The sequence below is a fragment of the Nasonia vitripennis genome, chromosome 1 (assembly GCF_009193385.2).
Source record: "Nasonia vitripennis strain AsymCx chromosome 1, Nvit_psr_1.1, whole genome shotgun sequence".
In the NCBI taxonomy this organism is placed as follows: domain Eukaryota; kingdom Metazoa; phylum Arthropoda; class Insecta; order Hymenoptera; family Pteromalidae; genus Nasonia; species Nasonia vitripennis.
Genome location: NC_045757.1, coordinates 23,993,603 through 24,009,325, shown reverse-complemented (window position 1 = coordinate 24,009,325; position 15,723 = coordinate 23,993,603). Strand labels below are relative to the sequence as shown.

The window sequence follows — 15,723 nt, the reverse complement described above, 5'->3', positions numbered from 1 at the left end:
CCAATCTGACGTTGTTTTTTTTATGTTTTACTATTTGTTTACGAGAAAATAAATGTTTAAATTACTTCATAATAAATTTAAAATCAGTTAAATATTAACAATTTTTTCTATTTCAAATGGTAATGTACATAAATACAAAAGTATACATACAGATGTTCAGAAGGTAGTTAATTGTAAATGAAACAAAGTACGTTATTCTAGAATAACAAATAACTAAGGTTTGTACACGTTAGTATTATTTCATGGTTGGAGCATTATCCCTCATCATTCTACCCTCTTTCAGAAGTTCTTCTTTAAAACGCTCTTCCACCTCTTTTTTGATAGGTTTCACATTAACAAAATAATGCCAAAGCTGGTATCCTAAGTACCCTGAGCTTACAACTGTGACTGCAATACACGTACTAACCCATATTTGTTGGGCTAAGTCGTATATCCGCGTCTTGGCTCTTCTGTTTAACATTTTGACTTGTTGATTGTACTTACTGAAAAGATCGAAGATAAGAATTAAGCAAGATTTTGATAGAAAACTATTATACATGTATGTAATGACGAACTCTTAAAGATATTTATCAAACTAATTCATTATGTACAAGAACTTTCATAGTGAATTTATTTACTGCCAGCCATTTCATAGAATCATGTAATGCTCACCTTCTATAGTTTAAATATTATAGTCGCTTGAAATAAGTTTTTTACAAGAAACAAGTACAGCTTGAGGTCCTATTACTTAAAGAAACATCATTTTCTTGTTTAGTTTAAAAAATGTTCTACAATTTGTATAGCCTTAACACTTAATCCTAACCTCAAACTTTAGTTGGTGTGTATGCGAAAGCGCGAGATAGCCGAGAAGCCAAAGCTCCGCGGACTGAGTATATATATACCTATATAATGATACGGGTGACAAAGTCACGTGATACGCAGTGGCAAATTTGATCTTTAAAGAATATAATATTAGCGAAACTTCATTAAAAATTAATATTTCTTTAGATTCTGCCTAAAGTATTACAGAATTTTTGTTTACTTTGTTATTCTCTATATATGCTATACTTCCAGTGCTTTCTTTTTAAAGTGTAACTTTACTTGTTAATTAATCCGGATCCAAAGTATACAAAAAACAATATAAGACCAGATGACCAACACAGACCGATTTCTATAAGTAGTAAGCGTCCCTTGGGTATTCATCAGGTAGTTTCTTTTGTTGGGTCAGCCAGATCGGCTAAGCGCGCAGGGTCAGGTATAGAGGCTGCGATACTCTAAACAATTAAGGCTTCAGGCTTCAGGTAAAGATGGTAAAGAGCTTATTATAGCTGAAGTTCTGAGGATTAGTGCGTTTGGAAATTTCCGTTTTATTGCGGGTCGCCATCCTCTAATCACTAAAATGAGGTTTATTTTTCAAGAAAAGATCGTTGCGGCTATTATATACAACATAGACTTGTTTGAAAATTTGCGCTTCCAAGTTAACGCGACCAAAGCCGCACACGCTTACTATTTGTAAATTATTAAAAATCTCTGCTGTCTTGGTGATGGACAGTATTGAAATTCAAGTGCTCAATGATGCATGCAGCTTATTATATTTGCCTATTTATTTATTCCCGAGATACTTTTTCGATTGCTAAACTTGTAAAATAACATTTAACTTGGCGATTAAACGCATTGCTTCAAGCGAACGTCAGCTCACAGCTACTTATATAAAATAATATAACATAGACTTTGTAGCAAGCTATGCTATGAGCTTCACACCTAAAATTTAATTCTATAAAAAATAAATAATGAGAAAATTCTGAAGACTAATGTTTGAAAAAAAAAAATTTACCTGTAGAAGATATTATAAAAATTAAAACAGACGATACAGATTTCCAGTTTGCATTTTTTAATGAAAATTTAGTTTTACATAATGAAAGCTCAAATCTTTATATAGCATTTTTTTTTATTTCTTTACAAAAATACAGATGCGATTTTATATTTAAGCCTCAGAGCGATTCGCAATCATGCATTTTCTCATTGCATTCATTCTGTTCTGTATTTATTTATATATGTACAATGCTGCCTTTTTGCTGAACTATTTCCTGAAATCATACACCGCCGTTGCAGAAGAACAAATTTTCCAAAATAAATCTCATTTATTATTACTGCTGTAACAGTCATTAAAAAAGTAAGAATGAAACAATTCTCTTTATCAACAATATACAAAAATTTCTTTGTTTACATATTATCTAATTGACGAGTATAATCGTAATTATCATGATATCGTATATTACTTGCGCTTTCACTCGTCATAGGATTTTTCACTCTCTATACAATCCGTAAATCAACATAGTAACTATTAGTAACTGCAATTATATTGCATTAATTATCACAGTGAAAGTACGATGTTACACAGAAGTAGTAATTTTTGTTCATTTTGTGAGTTTTATTAGTAATCAAGAGAATCCTTTTTTATAATTGTCTGAAAAATAAAATATGAATCTTAAAGAATCAAATCTATTATTGCAATTTGATTATTTATAAAATAAGATTCTCGTTATTAATTTTTCTCTGCGAATACGATTGCAAATCTTCGTTTCATAAATTTGCTCAAGCATCTTCTATTTTCTCTTTCACTGGAACTGGACTTATTGTACTTTTCACTATGCTAGTTGTATTTACAAAGTCTTAAGTTTTCGTTTTTAAATCAGTTCTTTTCTGTAGTTTGAAGAGCTCTTTTTGAAGAAATTATTTTTAAAGGAACAATGCTCTTTTTCTCGTATCTATTTACAATTATTACAACATTAACATAGCAATAAATATTGTGTCATGTGAAAAATATGAATGAAATGATAATAGATGAGAAAGAACTACGTTAAAATAGAGAGGTAATAACATTGCATATAAGTACTGATAAAATACGTGTTAGCTGCTCTCATAATTTTAAGGGTAATAGAATTAATTTCATAAAAGAAACACTCGTGTCAGTGCGAATTTATAGACGCTTGTTATGTTTTTGATGTTTATGTTATGCATTTGGAAGTTGCATACCATGCTTACTGACAACAAAATTACAATGAATGCAATAATATGATTAATATTTTATCTTTTAAGCATCTCAATTCTCGGAAAATTTATAACAATACTGATCGTGCCGTCTTATAAATTATTAGTTATTGTATAAAAGATATAAGATATTGCAATCTTGAAAAAAGTCGAAAGTAATAAACGTCATGGATATTGATTCTTTTTTTGGGTTTGAAATCTCAATCTTAATATTTACGATAAACAAGATTTCTGAACCACTTTCATGATTTGGCATTTTTAGTTGTATGCGCACATTATAAGTACACGCTATAAATCGTACAAAAAATTTATCCTTGGCAATACTTTATCGTATATTAAAATTACTAGATCGATCTCTGATAAATTGTATTATTTTTAAACATAAGTTACACATGATTTCTAAAATTCATTAGTTTTAAAACGTCCATCACGAATGAACTCTTTATAGTTTGTGGAACTTTTGATTTAAAGCAATGAAAGTTCATAAAATAAAAATATAAAGAAAATAATTTGATTCTTTGCATAAAGCTAATTTGTTGTAAAATTGCCTGCGAACTTTATCTTACAAAACACTATGAATGTTATTTTTCGCTTTACCATTTAAGTTTTAACTTTTAAGAGATCAAACGAATGCATTCATGTTTATCTACCTAGAGCAGCTTTATCCATTATCGTTTCTTCAGTTACCTATTATTATTAGAATTGATATGCCTAAGAGGTCCAAGACTCAGGATCGAAGTTGCGCCTAACGCGGCAAGATTAGCTACTGCCGGATTTCGTGCGCCGTCTATCGAAATAATAGGTAAACCGTAGCAGCCACTAGTTTGAGCACTAAGCTGCGAAAGAGGTATAAAGCTGTCAATGCCCAGGTTGTGTAGTCGCGTTAGCGTGTTAGTCGATTGAAGGTCTACCACCGGTAGTGCAAGCTCGACATTGCCATTTTGTTGAGAGGGCGGATTGGGATGTATCGTTTCCCTATGGAAGGACGTCCTGTGAGCGTTGAGAGCGAGTAGTGACGGATATGCTGCTGTGCAACCTCCAAGTCCACATCTACAAAATTAAAGAAAGAAATTAGTTTAGTGTTATTCTTTATCTACCAAAAGAGAAATGTGTGTAAAAAAGTAACTCAAGTGAATGTTATATGAACAATAACTCACTTATAAATTAATTTGTTTGATTGTCTATGTGTTGCCATGTGCTGAGCTAACAATTCCTGGCTTTGAAATCGTTTGTCACACACTTGGCAAGTTAGTGATGCGTGCATTCTATTAGCAGCACTGAAATGCATAAAATAGCAATAATCACTATTACTGACCATCAGTAATATTGTGAAAATGTATTTCTCATTATTAATTACTCACGGGTATTGATTTGGATTAGGTAAGTTAGGTGGACGGCCTCTTCTAGCTGGAGTATGAGCTTGTGGAGGTGGATCTTGTGTCAGGTCAACTGTAGGTGGTCTAGGTGGCCTTTCTACTTCGCTTGTCGCTTGTCTGCTCTGGGGTACAGCAAACTGTACTGGTTGTTCTTGCTGTCTCCTTTGTGCACTTGCAGTCGGTATGATTGATATTGCTGAACTCAGATTCAAAGCTGGTACATTTAAAGGCCTTTGTTGCTGCTGAGCTTGTTGCTGTTGAGACTGCTGCTGCTGAGACTGTTGCTGTGGAGACTTTTGCTGCTGCTGTTGCATACCACTTGGTCCTGGCTGCGGCTGGTCCTGAGACTTCTTGTTGTTAGTAGCTGGAGTAACTGTGATACCACGAGAAGCCAGAACATTGGCTACTGATGAAGCATCAGGCTTCTTAGCACCTTGTACCATTGCGTTGACTTGTGCTGGATTAGGACCTTTATCGATTAGTAAACAAAGAAACATATTTTTCGCATTTGTGCACTTCTCCCTTGATGATGATTCAAATTGCAATTATAAGATGAAAAGGAGAATAACTTAAAAGTGCACATAAAGTTAAAAATATATCAATTTTTAAATAAATTTAATCAAATAATTACAGAAAGAAATAGAGGATTTTTGATAAATTAAATATCAAGCATAACTAATTAAATTTTAATCAACTCAAGTGTATGAAAAATCACATCTAACTCATAGGTAAATACTGTAACAAAAATTACTGAAAATGATATTGCTACTAACCAGGTTGTCTCACACTAAGAGTTATTTGATCAGTAAGATGAATGGTGGAGTCATTGCTGGTCGATGGTTGTAGGGTAGCACCACCTTGGACATTCTGTATAACAGGTAGACCATCATTCCTCTTTTGCTGGGCAATGACATGGCAGTCAGCGTCTTCGTTGCGATCTGGCAGTAACACATCCATGCGTCTCTGCTTGGGTGCACTACCACCAGTGGTTGCCTGTTGCAACTGCTGTTGAACCTGCGGTTGGATCTGTTGCGGAATTTGCGATGATGGTGGTAGCATAGGCCTTTTTGCACGTGTTCTGTGCATGTTGTTTAGATTTGCAGGTGGTATAGTAGGCATTCTTGTAGGCCTGTAAATAAAACAATTTTTTCAATTAATGCAAAATATTTTCAGTTAATCAAAAATATATAATATTTCATGAAGATGAATTGGATTTGTCATTTAATAAAAGGGAAATGATCACTGTATAAAACTGTGCATAAATTAAAAATCAAGAAACATCATGGCAATTGCTTTGAAGAGTCTTCAAATTTCTCTAATTGACTATTGTTTTCAAGTTTTAATGCGTTTTTCTGCGCCTCTTCTAGCTTTTCTTTCTCAAGTCTCGCGTCCTCTTTTCTTTGCTTAGCATACAATTCCTTTAATTTTTTTCGAACCCTTTCAGCTTCTCTAGCACCTCCGGTTTGTTTCATTGCGATTTGTTTAGGTCTCGCCATTTGAAAAACTAAAGTATGTTTACAACCGAAAAAATTTAACTTTCAAACTATGTATAGGGCATTCCATTATTAACTGTATAATACAATAACTTTTCCCGCTACGGCTCACGACACGAGACACGAGGCGAGTCACATCAAGCACACATTACTCTATATACCTATCAGCATTATAACGCGAAGGTTGAGGTGGGTGAAGAATGCGAAACTACAGCAACGGATTCGGATTACAATAAAGAGCAAGTAGGTATTCAGATGAAGAGACCGGAAACGCCTGATACTAAACGAAAACACTTTATCCCCTAGATTAGGTTCGACTACCTAGAAGTATATTTGGCGCGCGTTTGCATGCTTGATTTCGATACATTTCAATGTTGGGATTTCGTCTTGGCGATTGAAGTTCCTTTGATTGACAGTTGGAGTACTTATGAGCACTTTTGACGGAATAATTGCATGTACGGTGAAATTTGAACAAGCAAAAGATGAAGAAGAATAAGGTTTTGACTTTTTGTTTTCAAGGCGTTTAACTTTATTTTGAATTTTTGTTGGCGAAGCTGCAGTCCAGAAGCCGGCTTTTGGAGGTTAAACAAAGTGAGCATGCATGGTGTTTGGTATGTTTTGTATCCTGTTGATATGTATTTACATAAATACAAGTACTTATAGTTCTATATTAGTTTTCGCGATGTATAAGTATACATAGGCAGATTATTTTCTTTGTCAAGAATTAATTTAGTTAGTTAATTTTGTTACATATAATTATTCTTTATTACATAGTTATAGTTTAAAGTAATATTTAAGTTTATCATCGTCAGCAAACAAATAGAAGTCAAGTGGCAATTCCAAGGTGATAGCTACCAATTTGCAATTTTATTTTAAAAGATAAAGAACTATGTCATTAAGCACACAAAATTAAAATATAATGATAAACTATGCATTAATACTGGGCAGCGATATTCAATTTTATTGCTGCTATACAATTCACAAGTGAATTAGTAATGTAAGAATCAGTCATACATATATCATTAATGCATAAATAGTTTTCTTTTAAACTAGACAATACAAAATACATTGCAAAAGTTACTTGATATGCATTGAAAGTTTTATAAATTTCTGCTATACCAGTATATCTACTGTATGACTATAGACGTAAGGCTTCCATAAAGTTAAGAGTACTATACCATATTTTATGGGCAGTTACTGTTTATAGGTGGTTTAGCTTATTTTTAATGAACTTTGATTTTTTAGAAATTAGGGTTTTTCACATAATAAAAATGTACATACCTTTGCCCTGGCACAACACCAGGATATCTCCCTCTGGTTGCTTGTTGGGGTGTTGGTGGTTGCAATGGTACCTGACACTGCATCTGATACTGATTGGCTGCATACTGCTGATACATTTGCATCATTGATGAAGGGAAATTCATAGAATTTCTGTACATAGGTGGTCTTCCAGGTCCTTGATAGTAACCACCTCCAGGCCCTTGGAGCAAACCACCTGGTGCGGATATGTGCATTGCAGGAGGCACGCTTATCCTCTGCACCTGTTGTGCTAACTGCTGCATTGGTGCAGTCAAATGCTCTAAGCCTGGAACCGGAGCATGCGAGGAGGCATGAGAAGTAGAGGCACCAGGCATATTGTAAGTAGGCGAGTTGGTGTGAGGTGAGTGCCTCCTGGCTGAAAAAGACGGTGAGTGCGGCGAGCGCGTGTTCGTACGCGGCGACGTTTGACTCAAAGTGGGCGAATTCGCTGCTTGTGGCGAGTTTGAAGCTAAGCGACGTGGAGACACAGTAATACCCGGTGAAATGGGGGCCCCATGGACTTGTGACTTGTGAATTGCCATCGTCTCGAGACTCGTAAACACTAGTGCGCTACAATCAGGCACAGTGCATTGGTAGTGTCCTGCCTTAGATCTGTGCGCGTCCAGGTGTGCCATGTCCTTGAACTTCTCATTGCAGACGCGACAGGTGTTGACGGTTTCCGCGAGCCTTTCCAACGAAACATACTCGGTCTCGAAGTTCTGCGCGCTGCTTGATAGGTTCGACTCGTTCTGATTGCGCTGATGCTCAAGGAGGAAGTTCTGGAGAAGAGAGCCCGCGGCTTCGGTGTTGTCGGGAGTATCTTTCTCTGGTGCTTCATCGTCTTTGATCTTGCTACTGCTCGAGTCCTCTGTAATCTTATTCCAATTGAAACTAGAATTAGAACTTCCACCGATGGGGACGATGTCTGTCTCTGAACGACTTGGTGAGGACGTCGAGGGCCCCGGCATAAGAGCCGATTTCGGGACTATACTAATTTCGCTGTTACCGCGGAGCTCCTCGATCACGCATGACGCACGGTTACTCTCAGCATCGTCGTTTTCTTCTTCCTCTTCCTCGATTGCTGGGGTTTCCGTGAGATTAAGAAGATCAGATGATCTGGAACCAATGAACCTATTGGTGTAAAAGGTGATGTTAAAATGAAATGAATAAAAATGGCGAACTTAATATAAAGAGATACCGAAAATAGGGAACAGAAGATTTTTTTATACAAAACGAACGTAAATTGTTATGCTTCACAAAAGTAAACAACTTAATTGATAAGTAATTGATAAAGGATAGTTTTATTCAATGTGAAGAATAAAAATTTGAAAGAAAAATATCCACTTCCAATGTTACCAGCCATTAGGAAAATAAAAATTATACACTTTAAACATTAAACTTAAATTTTGTAAACTATATATAGTGATTTAAATTTAAATTAGATGATTGCGTGTGTCAATATATTTTTCATTAAAGATGTAGATGTCTGTTCCCTACATAAAAAATTAATCGGAAAAAAATATTAAAATTACCTTGAATGTTCGCCCAATTTCTTCAGATTTTCTATTGTCTCTCTACATGTTGCTTCCAATGCATCAGACTCTTCAGGATCTTCATTTCCTGCTAACTCGGCTTGATCCAAATTACTATTATTGTCTGCATTTCCATCATCTTCATTTTGCTCTTCTCTCTCTGGTAAATGGACAGAATCACTTCCAACACCAGAGTCTCCTTCGACATTATCCATTAAAGGTCTTTCGGAACTTTCCAGTGGATTATGATCAGGTCCAGACTCAAAATTGTCATTGTCATCATCATAAGTATTCTGTATAACAAATAATTTTAATCAAAAACTCAATGCCTTATGCTAAAATTTGTTTGTGTTATTTTACAGTTAAACTGTTAATTACCTCTTGGTTCAGCATCACGTTTTCAAAGTTTTGTTCGGTGGCTTTTTCCTCCTCCGAGTCACTCTTGTTGTCATTTTCTTGTGTTTCAGCCAGTGCGTTTTGCTTTTTAATACTTTGCTCGATCGAACCACAGTTTCTGCTGACAACAGTGAAGCCCTCGGATTTTGGTGACTTCTTCAACGTTAGCTTCAGGGAGTCACCCACTGGACTCTGTCTCTTCAGTGTAATCTTCAGGTTGCCTTTTTGTTCTTCACCCAGCCAGTAATTATCGATATGTTCTTTCTTAACTGCAGTTGAGCAGCTGAGCTTCTGATCAACAATCCTCTGGAGCACCACTCGTGGATTGCCAAGATGTTTTGTAAAATGATCCTGCAGGTCCTTTTTGTTTGGAAACTTTTGATCGCAGATATCGCACCTGTGCTGGTTTTCCTCTTCAGGGTTCGATTTGTTGCCTGAAACACGAATACAAAACGAATATATCAGCATATTTTCATCCATCAGGATGTGGTACCAATAGAAAAAAAGACCCTGCTGATTCAGACAGTCAAAAGTAATAAAATTCCGTTACCCCCTCCCTCGAAGCTACAGAATTTTATAGTCCGATATAAACCTTTATATTTGCACCCGAGCCATATAATACCTTAATCAGACAACGAAAGCTTTGCATACAGGCGGAATAACCGAATAACGGATAAATCAATTTTATCGCATAGCAGTCGAGTTTAATCAATTAAAGTTGGTACCAATCGCCTGTATACGCCTCGTCAACTATAATGCACACCCGGAAACACCTTCGAAATTTCGGAGAACAAAACTTTCGAAAATTCGCGATGGTTACATTCGCACACTGCATCGTCGACTGCGAGATATCTTTGAAAAGCAAATCACGGCCCATCACCCTCATCGATGGCAACAGTGAGTAAGGACCGTCAGCATCGCACTGAATATAGAGAAAAGGAGTCATGGAAAAAGAGATGAATCATCATCGCACATCTCACCCTCTACTTCGCGAATCCCATCTCTTGTCGGCGGGCATTAGAGATGGAGAGAGCGGCGTTTTGAGGTTATCCTTCTATACATGTAATCTCTCTCGAATCCGCACATACAACTCAGCTATATAGCGTGTACGTCCTATATACAGTACCTCGAGTGCAGCACACGCGCCTCTATTTACATCTCTATCTCTATCTCTCTCTTCTCTCTCTCTCTCTCTCTCTTTGCTTTGCAGCACACAAACACTCTATGAGAGCGAAAAGCCGTCGATGCCGTTCTCCCGCAGTCGCGATGCTGATCGTCCACCGCAACGATGAGCCATCCGACACGACGAATCTATTCATTCATTTTCGCTGCGAGTGCCCGATAAAAGCATCGCGGCGCAGAGAGACGCAGAATCCGAATGTAGGCGGGCGCGACTCGCGCGGTCAAGCCCCAGCCGAACTACTGGCGCGCGCGGGGGCCGAAACTCCTCGCGCGCGGATCTGTGTGTATAGTGCGCATGTGTGCAATGTGTGCGACTGTATGCGGCAGAGAAGCGAGTCTGCGAAAATTATGACTCGCGACCGAAGTAGAGGATCCGCGCCAAGCCGACCGAGTCTCGGCCAATCGATACCGGGGCCCGGGTTAAAGCTCGGCTTTCATTGGCCGAAGATTCGCGAATCCAGGCGGACTTTGCTTGTTCTGCGCTCGTTCGGTCACGACGTGCGCGTTATAGAGTGTTTTGCGCTTTTTGGCACATCGCAGGTATATAGCCTGCAGAGATGTTGGGTTTTCGAATCGGAGTCGCAGGTGTTCGTATATAAGTGGCGTGAAAGGATTGTTGCGCGACGATTCTGCGATGATGTTAATAGCGTGTTTCAGTTTGTCGGTCGGCTGGATTGTGTGGAACCTTATGTTCTGTTTTTTCTTTTTTTTTATAAGTTATTCTTATCGAACGAAAGGTTGAAAATAAAAATTTTCCATGAATTATAAAAAGGGAAACATTATAGTTAAGTATGGTGACACTCTGAAAGTTTATGATCAACTTAGCTGTTTTGGATAGTGATCTTTGATTACAAAAAACATACCGCAGAACTCGGTCGATATTACAGACGACCATGTGTTCACCGGTACTTTTTCAATTGAAATACAATCAGATTGCCGATAAGATGAAATCGTTTCAGCACAGAAGTAGAAATTCTTTTTGAAAATGTATAGAATTTCTCATCGCATTGTTCGTAATATATTAGTTAAAACAATCCGATGTTGAGCACATCGCAGGTGCGCCTTTCAATTATACAGATTAAAAAAAATTAAACCGAAGTTAAAACAAGCATTTTACATGGTAAGTGTGAATCTTGTTAACACGCGAGAGATGCTAATTTTCTGTCCTAAAAGTGCTCTGTCGGTACGCGTTTAGAATAGACGCCAGCTTCCAGCTTTCGAATTATATAGAGCTTTACCTACACTATTAAAAAAAAAAAAAAAAAAAAAAAATTATATTTGAAGCCGAATTTGTGCGCTTCAAGGCATCGAAGTTTCCGGGGCTATACTATCGGACAATTCTCTGGAGCTTCATTAATGCGAATTTCTACGGGTCGTGGCTATAGATAAGACGGTATAGTACTAAACACACGACTAAGAATAATATATTATAATATACGACGATGCAGGGGTCTCTTATAATGATACGTTGGAGCATTATTTTATTATTAAAACTGAAGAATATACGATTAAAGATACTATGACTGCAATGTTTCATTTTTCATGCGAAGGGACATAGAGACCCGCGCTAACAAGCATCAATATTGATATCGTGTGGTTTTTTGCTTCTTCTGCATTAAAATCGTAGAAAAATTGAACGTAAATACGTTTGTCGCCAGAGCTTAGTTGAAGCATAGTTCGATAAAAAGAATAGCCACTTTTCATCTTTCGCTATATACTTATAAGTACATCTGCGCCGAGTGATATGTAGTCTCTCTCTCTTTCTCTCTCTCTCTCTCTCTCTCTCTCTCTCTCTCTCTCTCTCTCTCTCTCTCTCTCTCTCTATACCCTCGTCGACAAATACGTGATAATCGATTCTTGTTAGTCTATGTCTTCGCTGTCGTAAACTCTGCAGTTACTTTCAGCTTCTTTATCCATCAAGATCAAATCGATATATACTTTTACCGAAAAAGTAGCCGTAGCTTGTGATTCCAAGACGATTTTCTCTGTACTCCTATAATACATCAACATGGAATTTCTTATACTCTTATAAGCAGGAAAGCCATTCGAATCGAACTTTGATATTCTCGACCAATACATTATAAATAATGGAATAAATTGTACTTTTTCACGTATGCGCATGAATGCATGCGGGAACGTCAACAAGATATTAAAATGCACAGGTTACTCTATAGAATAACCGCCGCATTAATATTATCCACGGGAGTCGATTTGGTGAAAGAAACTTTTTCTATATTAACTACATATTATAATGATTCCGTACGTGACCACTATTTACTAATAAATGACACAAGCGATATTGTCATCGACAATACTAACGACCCGCATGAAATTAAATTTAGTTTTTAAGTAAAAATTTCACCGGATATAGCTTCCGTTGTCATTATAATTCGTTATTAATGCTTGCATTATAATATGTTGAGTAGACAATTTCAGCCGAGGAATGACGCGTCGTTTCGTGCAATATATTTCATATACGAATAAATGCAGTATATAGACACAACGAGACCAGCGGATCTCATTAAAGCTCCACCGCGACTTTCCACACTTTTTTTTCATTGGTCGACGCTTTCGGCGCGGGATTAGTAGCGCGGCTGTTTGAATTCGGTTTTCATCATATCTCGCGGGAAGCCAACCAAACCCTCCCCCTGTAAACTCAGATTCGCCCGCTAGGCTTAAACTTGATGCATAAATTAAAAATTCGCTCCTGGCTTTATAAAACAGAAAAGACGGTACTCACCCAATTTTTGCAATTTCCCCTCTACGTTGGCCGCTTCAAGCTGATTTTCCCTCGAAAATTCAAATTCATCGTAATCCCGTTCCAATGAACTGCTCATTTCCAATCTGCAAAACAACAATTCGCCCATCAGATCACACCGAGAAAGCGCGCTCCACTGCAGTCTTTCCGCAACAGTCTTCTCGGCAAGAACAGCAAAAAATTCGTCATCAAACTCTCGTTACTAATCCATCACTAGTTTATCTCTCGCAGCGGAACACAAGGAATAAGCAATAGCCAAAGCCAACGCAAAGGCGAGCGCAGAAGGAGAAACAAAACTGACGTGCTTTGTCGCGATCCTCGGCCTCGTCGTTCTGCCGTCCGAGAAGCGGAGAGAGCGGTTGGAGGCGACGTCCAATTATCAGATGAGCGGTAGCATCTCACGTGCACTTTTCAACGAGTCGGCCGGCTCGATCAAATACGCCTCTTGCTCGTGCCCGTCGTCCGCTGCTGATGGGCCTGGTAATGCAAGCCTCGTCTCGTCTCGGTGTCGTGTAACCTCATTTCAGGGCGCGAAGCTTCGTGTGTGCGAGGAGGCGCAGGTGTGAAAGAGTCAACTCGTTCGGAGCCCCGTTACTCGTGTTTTAAATCTCCCCCGCATAGGGCTTCGCGGACTGCGTGCGTGCGAAGGGGGAAAAATAGCGTAAAAAACGAGGGCACAGAGTCGTAATCACCGCGCTGAGCACACACTCACTTCAGTTTACACAGTAGGTACGAGTCAGGACACTTTTCAAGGGCACACGTGACACACGCACTTCCGAGCGTGAACTGAGATTGATGAGCGCGCACCTGTCACAACAGCAGACCGACTGCAGAGCGAGTTACGCTGCAGAGAGGAAAGCGCGAGAATATATTATATATACACTGCACACACAAGAGCACACAGAGTTCGAGGAGATACACTGTAGACCGTGAGCACGCGCGCGACAGACTAAGTAGCGGAGGAGCGCGCGCCGAACGAAGCGGCGGCCGGCGGAGCTGTGCGCGCCACGCGAAGAGCAGCGGAAAAAAATCTCTCTCGAACTGTTGCTGCTGCTGCTGCTGCTGCTGCTTGCCGAGCGCCCGCGTGATGTAAGTGTAATACAATGTAGCCGCAGGTATATTATGTATAGCCGGCTGAGTTCGCTGGCTCTGTGCTATACACAGCTGCGTACAGCGCGCGCGCGCACGGCTTTCGCCCCCCCCCCCGCACGGCGTGCAGTGCGCGATGCTCATCAACAGCAGCAGCGACGTGGCGTTGCTGATCAGCAACGCGCTCTGTTTGCCGCTGCATATAGCTGTTGCTGAACTGGCCCAGGTGGCGCTGCGGAACTACCCCCCCCCCCACTCGGCCTCAGCGATATCGATCCTCCACTTTTGGCGATGAGGCATATCGGCTGATTCGGTTGGTTAAACAAGCTGGAGAGCATTGTTGTTGCTGGCGAACGGGATCGAGCGAGTCACTGAAGCGCGCTTTAGGTTCTTCAGGATCTCGGCTTTTCGCAAGCTCCCATCCCCACTCCCACGGCCGTCGCTAAAAATGGAATGCGGTTCGAACGCGTCGCGCGCGATTCCCAGGTTAACGTATTATTATAGTTCTGGCACGCCCATAGCCCAAGAGCCGAACTCTCGTTCCTTTTTCTTCGAATTTCAAAAATTTAATTAAGGTTAAAACTTCTGGCGGAATGATGGCGAGGGAGACGGATCGCGCGTCAGCGGCGACGTGAAATTATTGGGGTAACCTGCTGGGGCGGACTTTAATTTAACTCCGGGATGTAATGGATCGACTATGTACCTACGCGGTGCAACGGCGTGAGAGGGAGAGCCGGGAGAGGTAAAAACCGCCAGGCCATGCGGGGAACCAATGGCAGACCTGCGCGCCTGCGTCGGCGAGAGCCAGAGCCGCATCAAGCTGTTCCCTTCCCTTTTCCCTCCTCCTCCTCCTCCTCTCTCGGCACCAACGTAATGCTCTCACCAAGACAGATTCAGCCGCACAGCTGCTGCACTTCCCGAGAAAAACCCGAGATTTGTATACAGATATACACGGAGCGTAGTGGTTCCCTCACCCGGCTTTTACTTCGTAATCCCTGTCCCGAGAGATATAGCAGGAAAAGTCTGAACGAAATAACCAACTGTCCAACTGGACGGCTGGAATGCCGGAGCGGCAGATTACCTTGGAATCATTGGCTCGCGCTCACGTATCGGCCGGTATACTTACATATGCAGAACTACTGCGTAAGTAAACCGAACGTCCACTGACGTGTATCTCTGAACTACGCCTCGACATTAGCATAGGCCATAGACACGTCACGTTGCAGCCGTGCTTAACCGCGCGCACGGCCGCAAATAGATCCTCGGGTATATGGGTAGCTCGATAACGATGCCCGGCCGTGTTCGAGGTGATTCGGTTCGTTCAATTATTGACGGGCGCGTATAGTTGCGCCACAACGCGTTGGTGTCTAGAGCCGAGCTTATCTCTTGGCTCTAGGTTCGAACCAATGGCCTTAACGTATTTCGTTCGCTGCGTACGAGAGTAGGAGAGCCAAGCGAGGTTGACAGACAAAATCGAGACTGGCATATCCCAGTGCAGTAATCTTCTTTATTGATCCGAGTTATTCTTGGATATCTATAGAGCCTGACGACGACGTGGCTTCTAGAAT

General features: G+C 39.8%; 1 protein-coding gene and 2 long non-coding RNA genes across 12 annotated transcripts; 1 reads left to right on the top strand and 2 right to left on the bottom strand.

The window, feature by feature from the left end:
• Positions 1-87: 87 nt before the first annotated feature.
• Positions 88-1,746, bottom strand: LOC116418375. The gene is made up of 2 exons (XR_004228388.2): positions 652-1,746; positions 88-482 (listed from the first exon to the last, which is right to left on the bottom strand). It is a non-coding gene; the product is annotated as an uncharacterized LOC116418375 (long non-coding RNA).
• A 103-nt stretch (positions 1,747-1,849) lies between these two features.
• LOC100678960 (probable serine/threonine-protein kinase drkD) lies at positions 1,850-14,112 on the bottom strand. 10 transcript variants are annotated; one of them, XM_008219768.4, is made up of 9 exons: positions 13,368-14,102; positions 13,049-13,152; positions 9,109-9,560; positions 8,731-9,023; positions 7,181-8,329; positions 5,180-5,535; positions 4,392-4,875; positions 4,188-4,307; positions 1,910-4,080 (listed from the first exon to the last, which is right to left on the bottom strand). In XM_008219768.4, the coding sequence occupies exons 2-9, from the start codon at positions 13,143-13,145 to the stop codon at positions 3,714-3,716; spliced, it is 3,318 nt and encodes a 1,105-aa protein (XP_008217990.1). In that variant the 5' UTR covers positions 13,146-13,152; positions 13,368-14,102; the 3' UTR covers positions 1,910-3,713. The 10 variants fall into 10 exon arrangements, with proteins under 10 accessions (XP_016842226.1, XP_016842229.1, XP_008217990.1 ...); XM_032597736.1 differs by having other exon boundaries at positions 4,392-4,863; positions 7,181-8,314; positions 13,368-13,551; XM_016986737.3 differs by having other exon boundaries at positions 1,850-4,080; positions 13,049-14,103.
• On the top strand, positions 6,065-6,567 carry LOC116738527. The gene is made up of 2 exons (XR_004344688.1): positions 6,065-6,142; positions 6,206-6,567. It is a non-coding gene; the product is annotated as an uncharacterized LOC116738527 (long non-coding RNA).
• Positions 14,113-15,723: the final 1,611 nt, after the last annotated feature.

Bases quoted from the DNA above. Each gene is read 5' to 3' on its own strand.
- LOC100678960 (XM_016986737.3), bottom strand. From the start codon at position 13,175: ATGGGCGAATTGTTGTTTTGCAGATTGGAAATGAGCAGTTCATTGGAA. The intron at 9,561-13,048 runs GTGAGTACCGTC...TTCGTGTTTCAG, and splicing joins GGGGAAATTGCAAAAATTGG to GCAACAAATCGAACCCTGAA. The intron at 4,876-5,179 runs GTTAGTAGCAAT...TAATCGATAAAG, and splicing joins TCTTAGTGTGAGACAACCTG to GTCCTAATCCAGCACAAGTC.